Source organism: Heteronotia binoei, chromosome 5 (genome assembly GCF_032191835.1).
Source record: "Heteronotia binoei isolate CCM8104 ecotype False Entrance Well chromosome 5, APGP_CSIRO_Hbin_v1, whole genome shotgun sequence".
NCBI classification, from domain to species: domain Eukaryota; kingdom Metazoa; phylum Chordata; class Lepidosauria; order Squamata; family Gekkonidae; genus Heteronotia; species Heteronotia binoei.
The window spans coordinates 98,976,585-98,989,866 of record NC_083227.1 but is presented as its reverse complement, the minus strand read 5'-3'; the positions used below and the strand labels follow the sequence as shown (position 1 = coordinate 98,989,866).

The following is a 13,282-nucleotide window of genomic DNA, read 5'->3' as shown; positions in this document are numbered from 1 at the left end:
CAGTAAAAATTCTTGCATTACGGCTTGAATCCATGTTATTTCCCCATATTTTGTTTTTAAAAATAGGTGACCTTCTACCTTCTGATGGGGTATTTATTCAAGGAAATGACCTTAAGATTGATGAAAGCTCTTTAACTGGAGAGTCAGATCAAGTTCGCAAATCTGTTGACAAAGATCCAATGTTGCTTTCTGGTAAGGAGAATTCAATTAAATATTTTGGCTTCTAAAGAGGTTCTCTCTGACTGCTTTGTTGTCACTTGTTTAATTCACTTCATGGTGAACTAATGAATGAAGTTATCGAAAGTTTCCTTGTTTATAAAGTGTAATGTACTGAGTTACGAGACGGGTAGAAGGCAACATGCTTTATTTGGTGGTACATTACAAGAGAGGAAACACGCAGGCCGGGTCCCACTTATATACATTCCCCGGAACTGCCCCCCAGTCTGACCAGTCCAATCCTGGCCAGTCAAACTTCCTGCCACAGATCTTGATGGGCAGGGCGTCTAGCGAGCTACATCCGGGGACCCGTGGGTTTCCCTGGGTCGCCTCTGTAGCGATCGCCATGCGGTACATTAGTTTAGGTTTCAAGACGTAACACTCCTCCCCCCTAGTTCAGGACACATAGTCTTGCAAGTAAGCGGGGGCCTTGCATTCCCTGGTCAACCTCCTTGGAGTTATTTGTGAAGTAGGAGCGGTCACCGGGGCTGCCGGGGCCGTGGCTGCTGTGGTGGACGGGGCGGCGGTTTCCCCGCGTGGGAGTAGCGGCAGCCTATGGCTGTCCGCCACCTGTTGCCCTTCTGGTGCCCCTACTCCTGGGGGGTCGCCCCTGCCCCGGTGCTGCTCTTCCGCCCGATCGGTCAGAGCGGTCGGCAGGGGCAGGGTAGCTCTCAGTGTGGGTGCAGCTGTTGGTTCATCCTCGTTCTATACTACAGCTGGCTCTTCCGGCAAGGTGCGGTGGCGCATCTGACCTGTATGCCTCCGCATGATTTTGCTCCCCTCCGTTGAGACGTTGCAGTGGCGGGAGCCGGTCACACGCAGCAGCTGATCCGCTACCCACTTGGGGCCGCTAGCGTAGTTCCTTGCATACACTGGATCCCCCGGAAAGAACCCCCTAGCTGCTTCCCTGATCTTGGGAGAGCTGCGGAGGTCGGTGGCCCGGTCAGGATGCAACCGGTCTAACCTTGTGATCAGCTTCCTTCCCATTAACAACTCGGCTGGGCTCACCCAGTGACTGGGTTGGGGGTGATTCTAATATCAAATAAGAAGGCGGCCAGGCGGTGGTCCCAGTCCCCCTGTACTATGCGTCCCAGGGCCTCTTTTGTGGTGCATACCTTCCGCTCTGCTTGGCCGTTGGTGGCCGGATGGAAGGGGGCGGACCATATATGCTTTATTAGGTATCTCTGCAAGAACTCCTGGAATTCCCGGGAGGTGAATGCGGTCCCATTATCTGAGACGATGGTGTCAGGAATCCCGTGTGTGCAAAGGACCCAGCGCAACGCTTGGACTGCCGCCGCCATTGAGGTGGAGGCTACAGGGATAACTTCCAGCCACTTGGTGTAAGCGTCCACCAGAATAAAGAATGTTTGGTCCTGAAATGGCCCTGCAAAGTCAATATGTAACCTCGACCACAGCCTCCTATGGGCTTCCCAGTGGTGGACCGGGGCACTGGGTGGTTCGGGCCGGGACTCCTGGCAGGCTTGGCACCTTCGAACCCACCCCTCGATCTCTTCGTCCATCCCTGGCCATCATACATAACTGCGTGCTAGGGCCTTCATCCGTACAATCCCAGGATGAGTTTCGTGTAGGACCTCCAGCACTTGTTTCTGCAATGGGGGGGGGACTACCACCCTGCTTCCCCAGAGAAGACACCCCTTGTGCGTGGAGAGTTCTTCCCTGCGTGTTGTGAATGTCCTGAATTCTTCGGCCTGTTTCCCCTCCCCACCCAGTCGAGAACCCGCATGAGTATTTTGTCCTGCCCAGTGGCTTTTGCTACCTCAGCGGCGTGGAGGGGTCTCTCCGGTAGCGTTTCAATGAGCATCACATGGTGGGCTGGGGCCGGGTCCGGGTCCATGGAGGGCAGAGGCAGGTGACTGAGGGGGTCCGCGTGACCCATCGCCATGCCCGGGCGGTGGACCAGGGCATACGAATAAGAGTTCAGGAACTGATTCCACCGCAGGACGCTCTGCGACAGAATCTGTGGTGTCTGGCAATCTGGGGCGAGGAGTCCCAGGAGCAGCTTGTGATCCGTGGTGATCGTAAAACGTCTACTGTACAGGTAGTCATTAAATTTATGCACCCCCGCCACGATTGCCAAGGCCTCCTTATCAATCTGGGCATAGTTGCGCTCTGCGGGGGTCAGGGTCCTGGAGTAATATGCTATCGGGACCTCCCTTCCATCCGGGAGTTGGTGACCCAGGACGGCGCCCACCCAGTACGGTGACACATCGCATGCTAAGACCATCGGCAGGGCTTCGTCAAAATGGTGGAGCACGTTATTGGATACGAGGAGCTCCTTGACTGCCTGAAAAGTGTCTGCCTGCTTCTTTCCGCAGACCCACGGGGCATTTTTATCTAAGAGCCTGTGGAGGGGTTCTGCTATGGCCGCTTTGTGGGGCAAAAATGAATTATAAAAATTTAATAACCCCAAGAAACTTTGTAGCTCCACCTTGCATGTGGGGGCCGAGGCATCCACTATGGCCTTGGTTTTGTCGGCCATCAGGTGGATCCCTGCAGCGTCCACAGCAAACCCCAAGAACTCCACCCTCGGCACCCTGAGGGAACACTTTTCCTGCTTGACTTTCAGTCTGGCCACCTGGAATCTGCGGAATACCTCTCGCAGACGGTTGCTGAAATCCTCCGCGTCTGGTGCGGCGATCAGGACATCGTTGAAAAACGGTTGCACCCCGGAGATTCCTTTGAGAAGAGAATCCATCAGGCTCTGAAAGACCCCCGGAGCCACACTCACCCCAAATTGCAACCGCCGCACCCTAAAAGCTCCCCTGTGGGTCACTATGGTCTGGGCTTCTGCCGTCTTGGTGTCCACTGGGAACTGCTGGTACGCCTGGGCCAAGCCCAGCTTCCCAAAAATTTTTGACCTCGCTAGTGCTGCCAAAACGTGACTGACTACTGGGACGGGGTAGGGGTTATCTTGTAGTGCCTTGTTTATGGTGCAGTTGTAATCAGCACATATGCGAACGTCCCCATTTGGCTTCAACGGGTTTACTATTGGGGTTTTCCATGTGGCATAGGGAACCAGTTTTAGCACTCCCTGGGCTGTGAAGCGGTCCAGCTCTGTTTCAATTTTGGGCTTCAGAGCGAACGGAACCCACCTGGCCTTTAGCCGTATCGGCCGTATGTGGGGGTCAAGGGGTAAGGATATTGGAGGACCCTTGTAGCACCCTAGGGCCCCATCAAACACCTCTGGAAATTCCCTGCACACATGCTCAAACCCCTTCGTCCCCAGCTGCTGCACCCCCACGATCTGAATTCCCGATGGTCAAAACCAGGCCAGGCCCAGCAGTGTGGTGAGCTGGCATTTAACCACAAGTATATCCAGTTTTCCCCTAAAGCGTTTAAACTCCACCGTCACCGTGGCCCATCCCAAGATCTGTACGGGGTTCTTTTGGAAGTCCTGTAGTATGAAACCAGCTGGTCGCAGCCTGGGCCGGCCACGTGGGCACAGTTTTCTTAGGGACTCCTCCGAAATTATGGAGATGGAGGAGCCCGAGTCCAGTTCCATCAGGCAGGGGCTGCTCTCAATCCTGATCGATACCTTAACCTTGTTGGGGGTATTGCTGGGCAAGTTCATTACCTGCAGGCTGATCGAGGCGGTCGAGTAGTCCTCGGTCGAGTCTTGGTTGGTGGACTGGTGTCTGTGGGCGGACTTGGCCCGGCAAGCCCACGCAATGTGGCCCATTTCCCCGCAATTCCTGCAGTCCACGTTGCAATAGGGGCAGTCCCGATGCTCGTGCGGATCCCCGCAGCTTGCGCACTTGGTGATGGTTGGTTTCTCCATCGCTCGTGGCCGCTGGGTCGCTCTCGGTCCCATCCCTGGTTGGCGGCGTAGCTGGTGCGTCTCCTCCTCCTCTGGGTGGCTCAGCGCCATCTCCTCCTGGTGGACGGCTTCTGCCCGCGGGTTGTGGAAAGCTTTAGTGGCTCTCTCGAACGTGGTGGCCTCGTTGAAGGCACCCTGGAGGGTGAGCTCTTCCTTTGCGAAGAGCTTTTGCTGTAGTCTTTCGTCCCTCAGGCCCCAGGCAAAACGGTCCCTCAGGGCCTCCTCTAGCTTGTCGAAGCTACAGTTTCCCGCAATTTGGCAGAGAGTGGCCAGGTATTCGGCTGCCATCTCTCCTGCCTCTTGGTCCCTCTTGTGGAAGAGGAATCGGTGGGCGATGATTGAGGGCTGGGGCAAGAAGTGCCCAGTAAGAAGTCGGACTATCTCCTCGTACGTCTTCTCCATGATCCTCGCGGGGGCCGAGAGACCCTTGGCGATCTCGAATGTGGCCTCACCGCAGACACTCAGGAGCATGTCTCTCTTACGGCTGCCATCCGTTATCATGTTTGCTCGAAGGTAGCAATTGACCTGCTCCATGTAGGTCTCCCACCTCTCCGGTTTAGCGGGGTTAGCCATGGTGGCTGCGGCGGCAGGTGCTTCCATCTCCCTAGACGGTGTGCCTACTTCGTCTCCGGCCAGCTCCTCAAAGTCCCTCTTCGGGAGTTACCTGGCTAGGATCCCATCCTCTTTGTCACTGTAATGTACTGAGTTATGAGACGGGTAGAAGGCAACATGCTTTATTCGGTGGTACATTACAAGAGAGGGAACACGCGGGCCGGGTCCCACTTATATACATTCCCCGGAACTGCCCCCCAGTCTGACCAGTCCAATCCTGGCCAGTCAAACTTCCCGCCACAGATCTTGATGGGCAGGGCATCTAGCGAGCTACATCTGGGGACCCGTGGGTTTCCCTGGGTCGCCTCTGTAGCGATCGCCATGTGGTACATTAGCTTAGGTTTCAAGACATAACATAAAGCCTCTAGTTCTCTACAATAGAGGTACCTGGGCAAATTGGAGTTGGTTTGTCCTCACAACTATAATTCCAGAACAGGAGGAACAAAAAATCATGTATGGTGTTTTGGACTCCTTGGAGAAAAGGAAGAGTAAAAATGTGAACAATAGCCTGAAGTGAGTTCAGTAAGTTGCTAGACCAGCAATATAAAATGTATAAAATCCTTTGTCTTTAACATCAGGGCCCTTTGTGATGCATTGATATCCTATGTACACTCACAAAAAAAGTGTCTGTTTTTTAAAAAACAAGGCAATTGTAGCAAAAATCCCTAGTATTATTTAAAAAATAATTTTAAAAGTCTGACAATGACTAATGATTATGTCAGCTAAATGCAGCCTCCATGTTATCACCACCATATAATTCCTTCCTTCTTCTTTCTTTCAGTGGTACAGCTTTGTTAGGCATAGCCGGTGTTTTAAAATATTGGGTACTACTAATTAAGCTCTGCATGGAGGACTGCCTACTCCTACTTGAAACATATGAAAAATTGACACTAATGACAAAAAGAATAAATTCTGTGCCTGCAGGACCAGATCTACATGTTTTTTTTTGGGGGGGGGGGCAAAATTAAAAAATGACGCCACCCCCCTTATGGGCCATTCTATCTTATTGTCCCATAGAATACAATGGACTCCATACCCAAGTTCGCGCCCCCCTCCCTCTCGGTGCCCAGGGCAAGCAGCCCTCTCTGCCCCCCCCCCCCCCCCAGATCCAACCCTGCCTGTTTCTCTTTGTCGATGATCACAGAACAGGAATTTGCCGGATAATATAACTTGATGGTTTTCTTTTCCTAATGTTCCTTATCAGCCTAAGTGTCAATGCAAAAATGAAACAGGACTAACTTTACAAAAGCAGATTCAGGTGGGTAGCCTGAATGTAGTCCTGCCAAAGTTACAGGCAGTTGGTGTTGATAATGTGAAACGATCTAGATTATAATAGATAACAGCTGCAAGATATGTTATCTTGTTGCAGAAATTTCTGATGTCACATCTGCCTTCTATGACTATGAATCTTTTTAGACAACACAAATTGGGAAACTCAAACTAGCTGTCTTTTTAAAGATACAGTTTTATAAGCCTGTCACAGGCAAGTGCATTGAGATGTATTAGGTTGGTTTCTAATTTTCATATTCTTGGTTGTTGTGATCTGTTTCTTGGCACAAACCACTAGGATGGATGAAATGCCTTCTTTGGCTGCTGTCTTGGTTTGGCTATTCCTGACTCATGTACTGGAGATGAAAAGCAAGAATAGTGATTGCTAAGAATAGTTACAAAGTGATGCAAATGGAGTCCTTAATAGTTTATCAACTTTGTTGTGTGTGTGTGTGTGGGGGGGATATACAGGATAAATGTACTCCAGGAGAAAATCACCTCTATAGCAAGTTGTTTTGTTGGACCTAATTGGTGGTGGGGGGGAGAGATATGTAATGTTAAGATAAGTAGCATTGCTGAAGTTTTTAACAGTATTTTTAAGATACCATGCTTGCAGGAAGTAACCTGAAAAAAGGATGTGCTTTGTTTCTCTATGTATCAAACTGTTAGAATCACTTTGGAAAGTAAAATAGGGGAGAGCTATATTGTTAAAGACTTGATAATGAAGCAAGCAGCCTATCTCCTCTATATTTAGCCTGTAGTGCACTCTGCTAGATTCAATGTCTGGTCAACTGAAGATATTACTTCATGTCTCTGACAAAGTGAACTCTGTCCCATAAAAATTCATGCCACAGTGTTATCGTTAGCCTTTAAAGTTTGAAATAATAAAGAGTAAATTAGTTATGATTTATTGTTTTTAAGTAGCAGTGCAAGTATTTTATATTTAGATTAAGTAATGGTTACATTTTATAAAGCATTTAAAAACTAGATTATTATACATTGTGATAATAATTGTGTCAAATAGGGCTAATCAGGGCTTTATTGTAGAGGAAGTCCAGCAGAAACACATTTGTATATTAGACCACAGCCCCTGACATCACCATTGAAGAAAGGTTGAAACGCTTGGGGCTCTTTAGCTTGGAGAAACGTCAACTGCGGGGTGACATGATAGAGGTTTACAAGATAATGCATGGGATGGAGAAAGTAGAGAAAGAAGTACTTTTCTCCCTTTCTCACAATACAAGAACTCGTGGGCATTCGATGAAATTGCTGAGCAGACAGGTTAAAATGGATAAAAGGAAGTACTTCTTCACCCAAAGGGTGATTAACATGTGGAATTCACTGCCACAGGAGGTGGTGGCGGCCACAAGTATAGCCACCTTCAAGAGGGGTTTAGATAAAAATATGGAGCACAGGTCCATCAGTGGCTATTAGCCACAGTGTAAGTGTGTATATAAATTTTTTTGCCACTGTGTGACACAGAGTGTTGGACTTGATGGGCCGTTGGCCTGATCCAACATGGCTTCTCTTATGTTCTTATGTTCTTATTGTTTCACGCAGGGCTTTTTTTGTAGAAAAAGCCCAGGAGGAACTCATTTGCATATCAAGCCACACCTTCTGATACCAAGCCAGCCACAACTGTGTTCCTGTGCATGCCTGCTCAAATAAAAAGCCCTGGGGCTAATAATTATGCTTTTCATTCTGTTCCCTGACTGATAAGACTTGCATCACAAGCCCAAACACACTTATTCGGATCACAAGCCCAAACACACTTGAGGAGAACTTGTTCCCAAGTAAATGTACTTACAATTGCTGCCTAAGGCATCATCAGAACCATTAGAATCAATGGAGTTTTTCCATTCACTTCAGCATGGCAGAACTGTGTTTTGGACTATACTATTGGAGACATGATGAGCAGTCATAGTTAGAGAGCAGGCAAGAGATTTCAAGTAGATTCTTTACATGCAGTAGATGCCAGGGTTGATCTCTGATGTTTCCAGTAAATGGAACTCCTTACAATCACTTTCTGCCTGCCTGAAATTATTTAGTTATTTAGGTACTTCCCTCCACCCAAGGATTCAATACGGTTTACTCAGTGATGTCAAACAGGACTGGATCTACATGTTTTTTGAGGGGGGGGCAAAATTAAAAAATGGTGCCCTCTTATGGGCTCATTCTACCTTATGGGCCCATAGAATAGGTGGACTCCATACTCAATTTGGCACCCCCCCTCCAGTGGCATCTGGGGCAAGCACCCCACTCTGCCCCCCCCCTAGATTCAGCCCTGGTGTCAAACATGTGACCTAGGTGCTGAATGTGGCCCCCAGAGGACTCCTATCAGGCTCCTGAACAACTGGCTGTCATCTTCTTCCTTCTCCTTCTCTCTTGCTTCCTTCTGCATCACAGCTTGCTTTGCCAGGCTTGCTCAATCGCAGAGCTACAGAGCAAAGCCTCTATTTCTCCATTGGCTGAGGCTGCCCCCTTGGGGAGGAGGGGGGAGGGATAGCTTACTTTGTCAGGCTCTCTCAATTGCACAGCAGAACTACTGTGCCAAGCTTTTCTTCTATTGGCTGAGGCTCCTCCTGTTCCCCTGGGGAAGGAAGGAAAGAGCCAGAACTTCCTCTGCCCAGTTCCCCGGATCACACAGGAGAGATACAAAGAAAGCACCTTTAAGACCAACAGATGCTAATGTTTTAAGCATGTCTTATTTTAAGTTTTTAAAAAACTTTGTGTTTCTCTGTATGCTTTATAAAGTTTATATCTCCGCTACCTGCCATTATATTTTATGACACACATGGCCCAGCCCAACAAGGTCTCTTTTATGTCAGATCTGTGCCTCATAACAAATGAGTTTGACACCCCTGATTTACAACATCTCTTTCCCCATTTTGTCCTTGTAACAACCCCATGAGGTAGGTTAGGTTGAGAGAGGTGTCTGGTCCTAGATTCCATAACAGAGTTGGGATTTGAACCTGCTCCTCCCAGGTTTGAGTCTGACATACTGACTGCTGTATCATGCCAGAAAGCTGCTGCCAATCAAAACAAAAATATTCAAAACAAAAATCAGTGGGACCCCTGATTTACAACATCTCTTTCCCCATTTTGTCCTTGTAACAACCCCATGAGGTAGGTTAGGTTGAGAGAGGTGTCTGGTCCTAGATTCCATAACAGAGTGGAGATTTGAACCTGCTCCGCCCAGGTTTGAGTCTGACATACTGACTGCTGTATCATGCCAGAAAGCTGCTGCCAATCAAAACAAAAATATTCAGTGGGATGGCTCATTAGTCTGGTTCAGCATAAAGTATATAAACTGTTTATGTTCAGTAACAGACCTACTACTAGGAGTTGTTGACAAACAGAATGGCTTCCTAGGCCTGCAAAAACAACAGCAAATGTTTGGCATGGCAAATATTGCCCATTTTATTTTCTCCACTTCATTCACAAAGTCAAAAATGCAGAGGCTATATGCAATTTGCTGATGTTGCCGTGATACTGTGTGGAAGCAGTTACTCATCAGAATAGCCGGTAATGAGTGAGATGAACAAATTGTTTCTCTCAAGGCAGTCTCTCCTCTGATAAACATGGTTACCATAGCATGATATGATTGGGATGATATGACTGGTTGACTCATTGTCAGTAATTTATATTCTATATCAGGATTAAGATTTCAGAATTTCTAATTTATAATGGTGCCCACAATTGGATCTCAGAACAAATTAGGGCTTGGATCAAGCCTAGAATTTCTGCAAGTTTGAGAAGGGAAGCAATTTTGCCTAGGGTTGCCAAGTCCAATTCAAGAAATATCTGGGGACTTTGGGGGTGGAGCCAGGAGACATTGGGGCGGAGCCAGGAACAAGAGTGTGACAAGCATAATTGAACTCCAAGAGAGTTCTGGCCATCACATTTAAAGGGACAGCACACCTTTTTAAATGTCTCCCTTCCATAGGAAATAATGAAGGATAAGGGCACCTTCTTTTGGGGCTCATAGAATTGGACCCCCTGGTCCAATCATTTTGAAATTTGGGGGATACTTTGGGGAGAGGCACTAGATACTATATTGAAAATTTGGTGCCTCTACCTAAAAAAACAGCTCCCCCAGAGCCCCCGAAACCTCCAGATCAATTCCCCATTATACCCTATGAGAAGACGTTTCCCTCTCCACCCCCCTCCCCCTCCCCCCTGCCCCCCCCCGTTTCTGGCAAATCTGATGCAGGGGACTCTGTACTCATGAGTTGCTGCCAGCTTCTCACAGCAACACAGGCACACCAGCTGGGCACTTTATGGCATGGAATAGGAAGCCGGCAGAACTCACTCACCTCCGGAGGTGCAAAGGCACATGGTCCTTTGGGGGCGTGGCTGGGCTCCCCTCCCTTCACCGGCCAGCTGACTGGGGGCGGGAAGCAGCCTGAGAAAACGGAAGAGCTCTGGCTGCTGCCATCGGGGCTGGGTGGGAAGGGCTGCCGTTCTCCCCCTTCCCTCCCCCCGCTTTCCCTTTTATGGCCAGCGGGGGGAGGAGGCTCCAAATCAAGGGTCTCCAGGCCTAGCGGGGGATTTGGGAACCCTAATTTTGCCTGATTAGCCATTCCTGTGGGAGACCTTTGATTCCTTTCCCAAGCTACTCCTGGGAGTCCCCAAGCTCTAAGGAATGACACGGAGGGATTGAAGGTATTTGGGGCTGCTGTGAGTAAAGGGTGACCAGATCATGAGCCCTCCGGCCCTGGCATTTGCTGCTACTCACTAGAGCATTGAAAGATAAATGGGGAGAAGCAGGAATTTCACTGACATGACAACATGAATTCCAGGTTTGTGCCAGAAGTGACATCCCAGCCTCTCCATGACACCAATGTACATGCCCCTACCCCCTAAACATCTTGCCAGTTGCCAGTGTTCAGCTACCACCCTATTTGGGTGAAAGGACTTGGGGAAAAAAATCACCCGATTTATTTAACCTTATAGGTGTGATCCAAGCATAGAAATAGATCAAAGGTTTCAAAAATCAGAAAACTTCAGTCATGCCCTGTGCAGGAGAAGAGGAGGAGTGTGCACTCCTGAAGAGGAATTTGGCTTCTGCCTGGATGATAGTCCAATTTGGGCTCCAGTTCAGATTGAGGAGACTGAATCCCTAATTGTAGCATTTAAACTGGGAAAAGCCCCTGGGCTCGATGCTATTCCCCCCTGAGGCTATCAAGGCTTTTCCACAGTGGTGGGCCCCATTCCTAGCAGCCCTTTTTACAGCCATAGATAGGTTTGGCATAATACCAGAAGAATGGAAGAATGCTATTTTAGTACCCCATCTTTAAAAAAGGAGACCCTCAGCTCTCAAATAACTATAGACTGATCAGTCTCTTATGAATTATGGGGAAGCTGTATGCCAATCACTTGGCCAGTAAACTTAAATCTTGGATGCTAGAGCAGCAAATCCTGGGGCCGGAACAAATTGGCTTTTGTCAGGGTAAGTCCTTAGTCATCTAGTAAATAAATATAGGAAAAGCAAAGGACCTAAATTATACACAGCCTTCTTAGACCTTAAGGGAGCTTTTGATTCAGTGCCCAGGGACATTCTGTGGAAGAAACTAAGCAATATGGGGATTGATAAGTGTTTGCTTTTCCTGATAAAAAAAACTTTACTATGAAACCACTTGCCAGGTTAGGTGTTCGAAAGATGGAGACCTAATTTCTAAGATTGCAATTACAGTGGATGTCAAGCAAGGCTGTATTTTGGCCCCTATATTGTTCAACCTTTTAAAAAATGATTTGGCACCCTTTATGAGTTGTGTTAATGATTGGGTTGCCAAGTATAATTCAGAAAATATCTGGGGACTTCGGGGGTGGAGCCAGGAGACTTTGGGCGGAGCCAGGCTTTCCCATTTCCAAAATAAATGTATAAAAATACAGCAGTGCAGTTCACCTGAATAGCATCATTTCCTCATCCCCCAATAGCTGCAATTCTAGTAAATGAAAGTGTAAACACACAAAAAGCAGCCAAATTCAGAGTTTGCAAGCTCACATTTTTGTGATCTTTTGTGGGGCTTTACTCACAGGAACTGCTGTTCGTTAGCCTAACACAGGCAAACAAAAGAGAGAGAGGTGGAGTTTTCCTCTATCCCATAAACAGGCTCCTATACAAAGACTCTGAAAACAATGCAAAACAAGCACAGAGACAAACGCACACTATTACTGCCTCCCCTACAAAAACTTCTGAAAAGTACTCTTTCTCTCTCTCACTGGGTCTGGTTCCTCCACAACGACATCTGACAATTACAGGGACTACGCTGCTCTCTCTCACACATGCACACACTCTTACTTGCTGTGAAATGAAAGCAAAACAAATGGAGGCTCTGCTTCTGACCTTTTCCCATGAAGTACTTCTTGTTTCCTGGCACACACACACAAAGAGGCATTTTAAAACAGGACTTGTTTGCAGGTTTCCTAACCTGCAGGAGATCTAGAGGTACTGGTGGCTGTGGGGGCGTGGCTTCTCCCCGTCGGCCAGCTGGCTGGGGGCAGGGGGAAGCCTGTAAAACTGGGGGATCCCCTGCTGGGACCTGGGGATTGGGAAGCCTAGTTAATGGACATTACTCCATATTAGGGAAGAGACATATCCCGCTATTGCTATATGCTGATGATGCTGTTATCTTCTTACTTTCAAAAGTTGGGATGAAAAAGATGCTAACGTGCATTTTAGTTTATTGTGATAAGAACAAGCTTCCCTGAATTCTGATAAGTCCAAAATTATTGTGTTCGGTCAGAGTTGGAAGCCTTTCAAATGGACTATACGAGGAAACCCCATTGAACAGGTGAAGAGCTTCAAATATCTTGGTATTCATTTCCACTACAATGCTAATTGGGCCACTCATATTAAGGAAGTGGTAAGATCTGTGAATAGCAGTGAACTCACAATCTCCCATTTTTTCTATACTAAGGGGAACCAATTTATACCTGCTGTTCCTAAAGTGTTCAACTATAAAATATGTGCCAAACTATTATATGGTGCCCCAATTGGGTTTCCGCCCTTAATGAAACAGTTGAAAGAGTCCAATCTAAATTTCTTAGGAAAATTTTAGGGCTTCCAGCTTGTGTACCTTATGCAGCAATATGCCTTGAGGCAAACCAGAGACATTTAGCCACAAAGGCATGGATTTTAACTTTCAAATTTTGGCTGCATCTTCATTTCAGATGCGGGCCTAATAGTCTCATTGCACATATGCCGCATGAATCTTATCTATCTGATTGGTTGACCCACATTGAGGAGAAAATCACATAAATGGGGCTTAGCATCGATGATCTGACCCTTTTTTCAGAGAAGCATGCTTTTGTCATGATTAAACAGAGATTAATTGACATGGA

The 13,282-nt window shown here is 47.7% G+C and overlaps 1 protein-coding gene across 20 annotated transcripts in view; it reads left to right on the top strand.

Annotated features, from left to right (window-relative positions):
• ATP2B2 (ATPase plasma membrane Ca2+ transporting 2) overlaps positions 1 to 13,282 on the top strand; it is an 895,196-nt gene that overhangs the window by 702,151 nt on the left and 179,763 nt on the right. For all 20 annotated transcript variants that reach the window (XR_009555447.1, XM_060239903.1, XM_060239921.1 and 17 more), the window contains one exon: positions 67 to 192. Coding sequence is in view for 19 of the 20 variants with exons in the window: in XM_060239903.1 (XP_060095886.1) it covers positions 67 to 192 (126 nt within the window). In the remaining variant the exon portion in view is untranslated. The remainder of the gene's footprint in view (positions 1 to 66; positions 193 to 13,282) is intronic.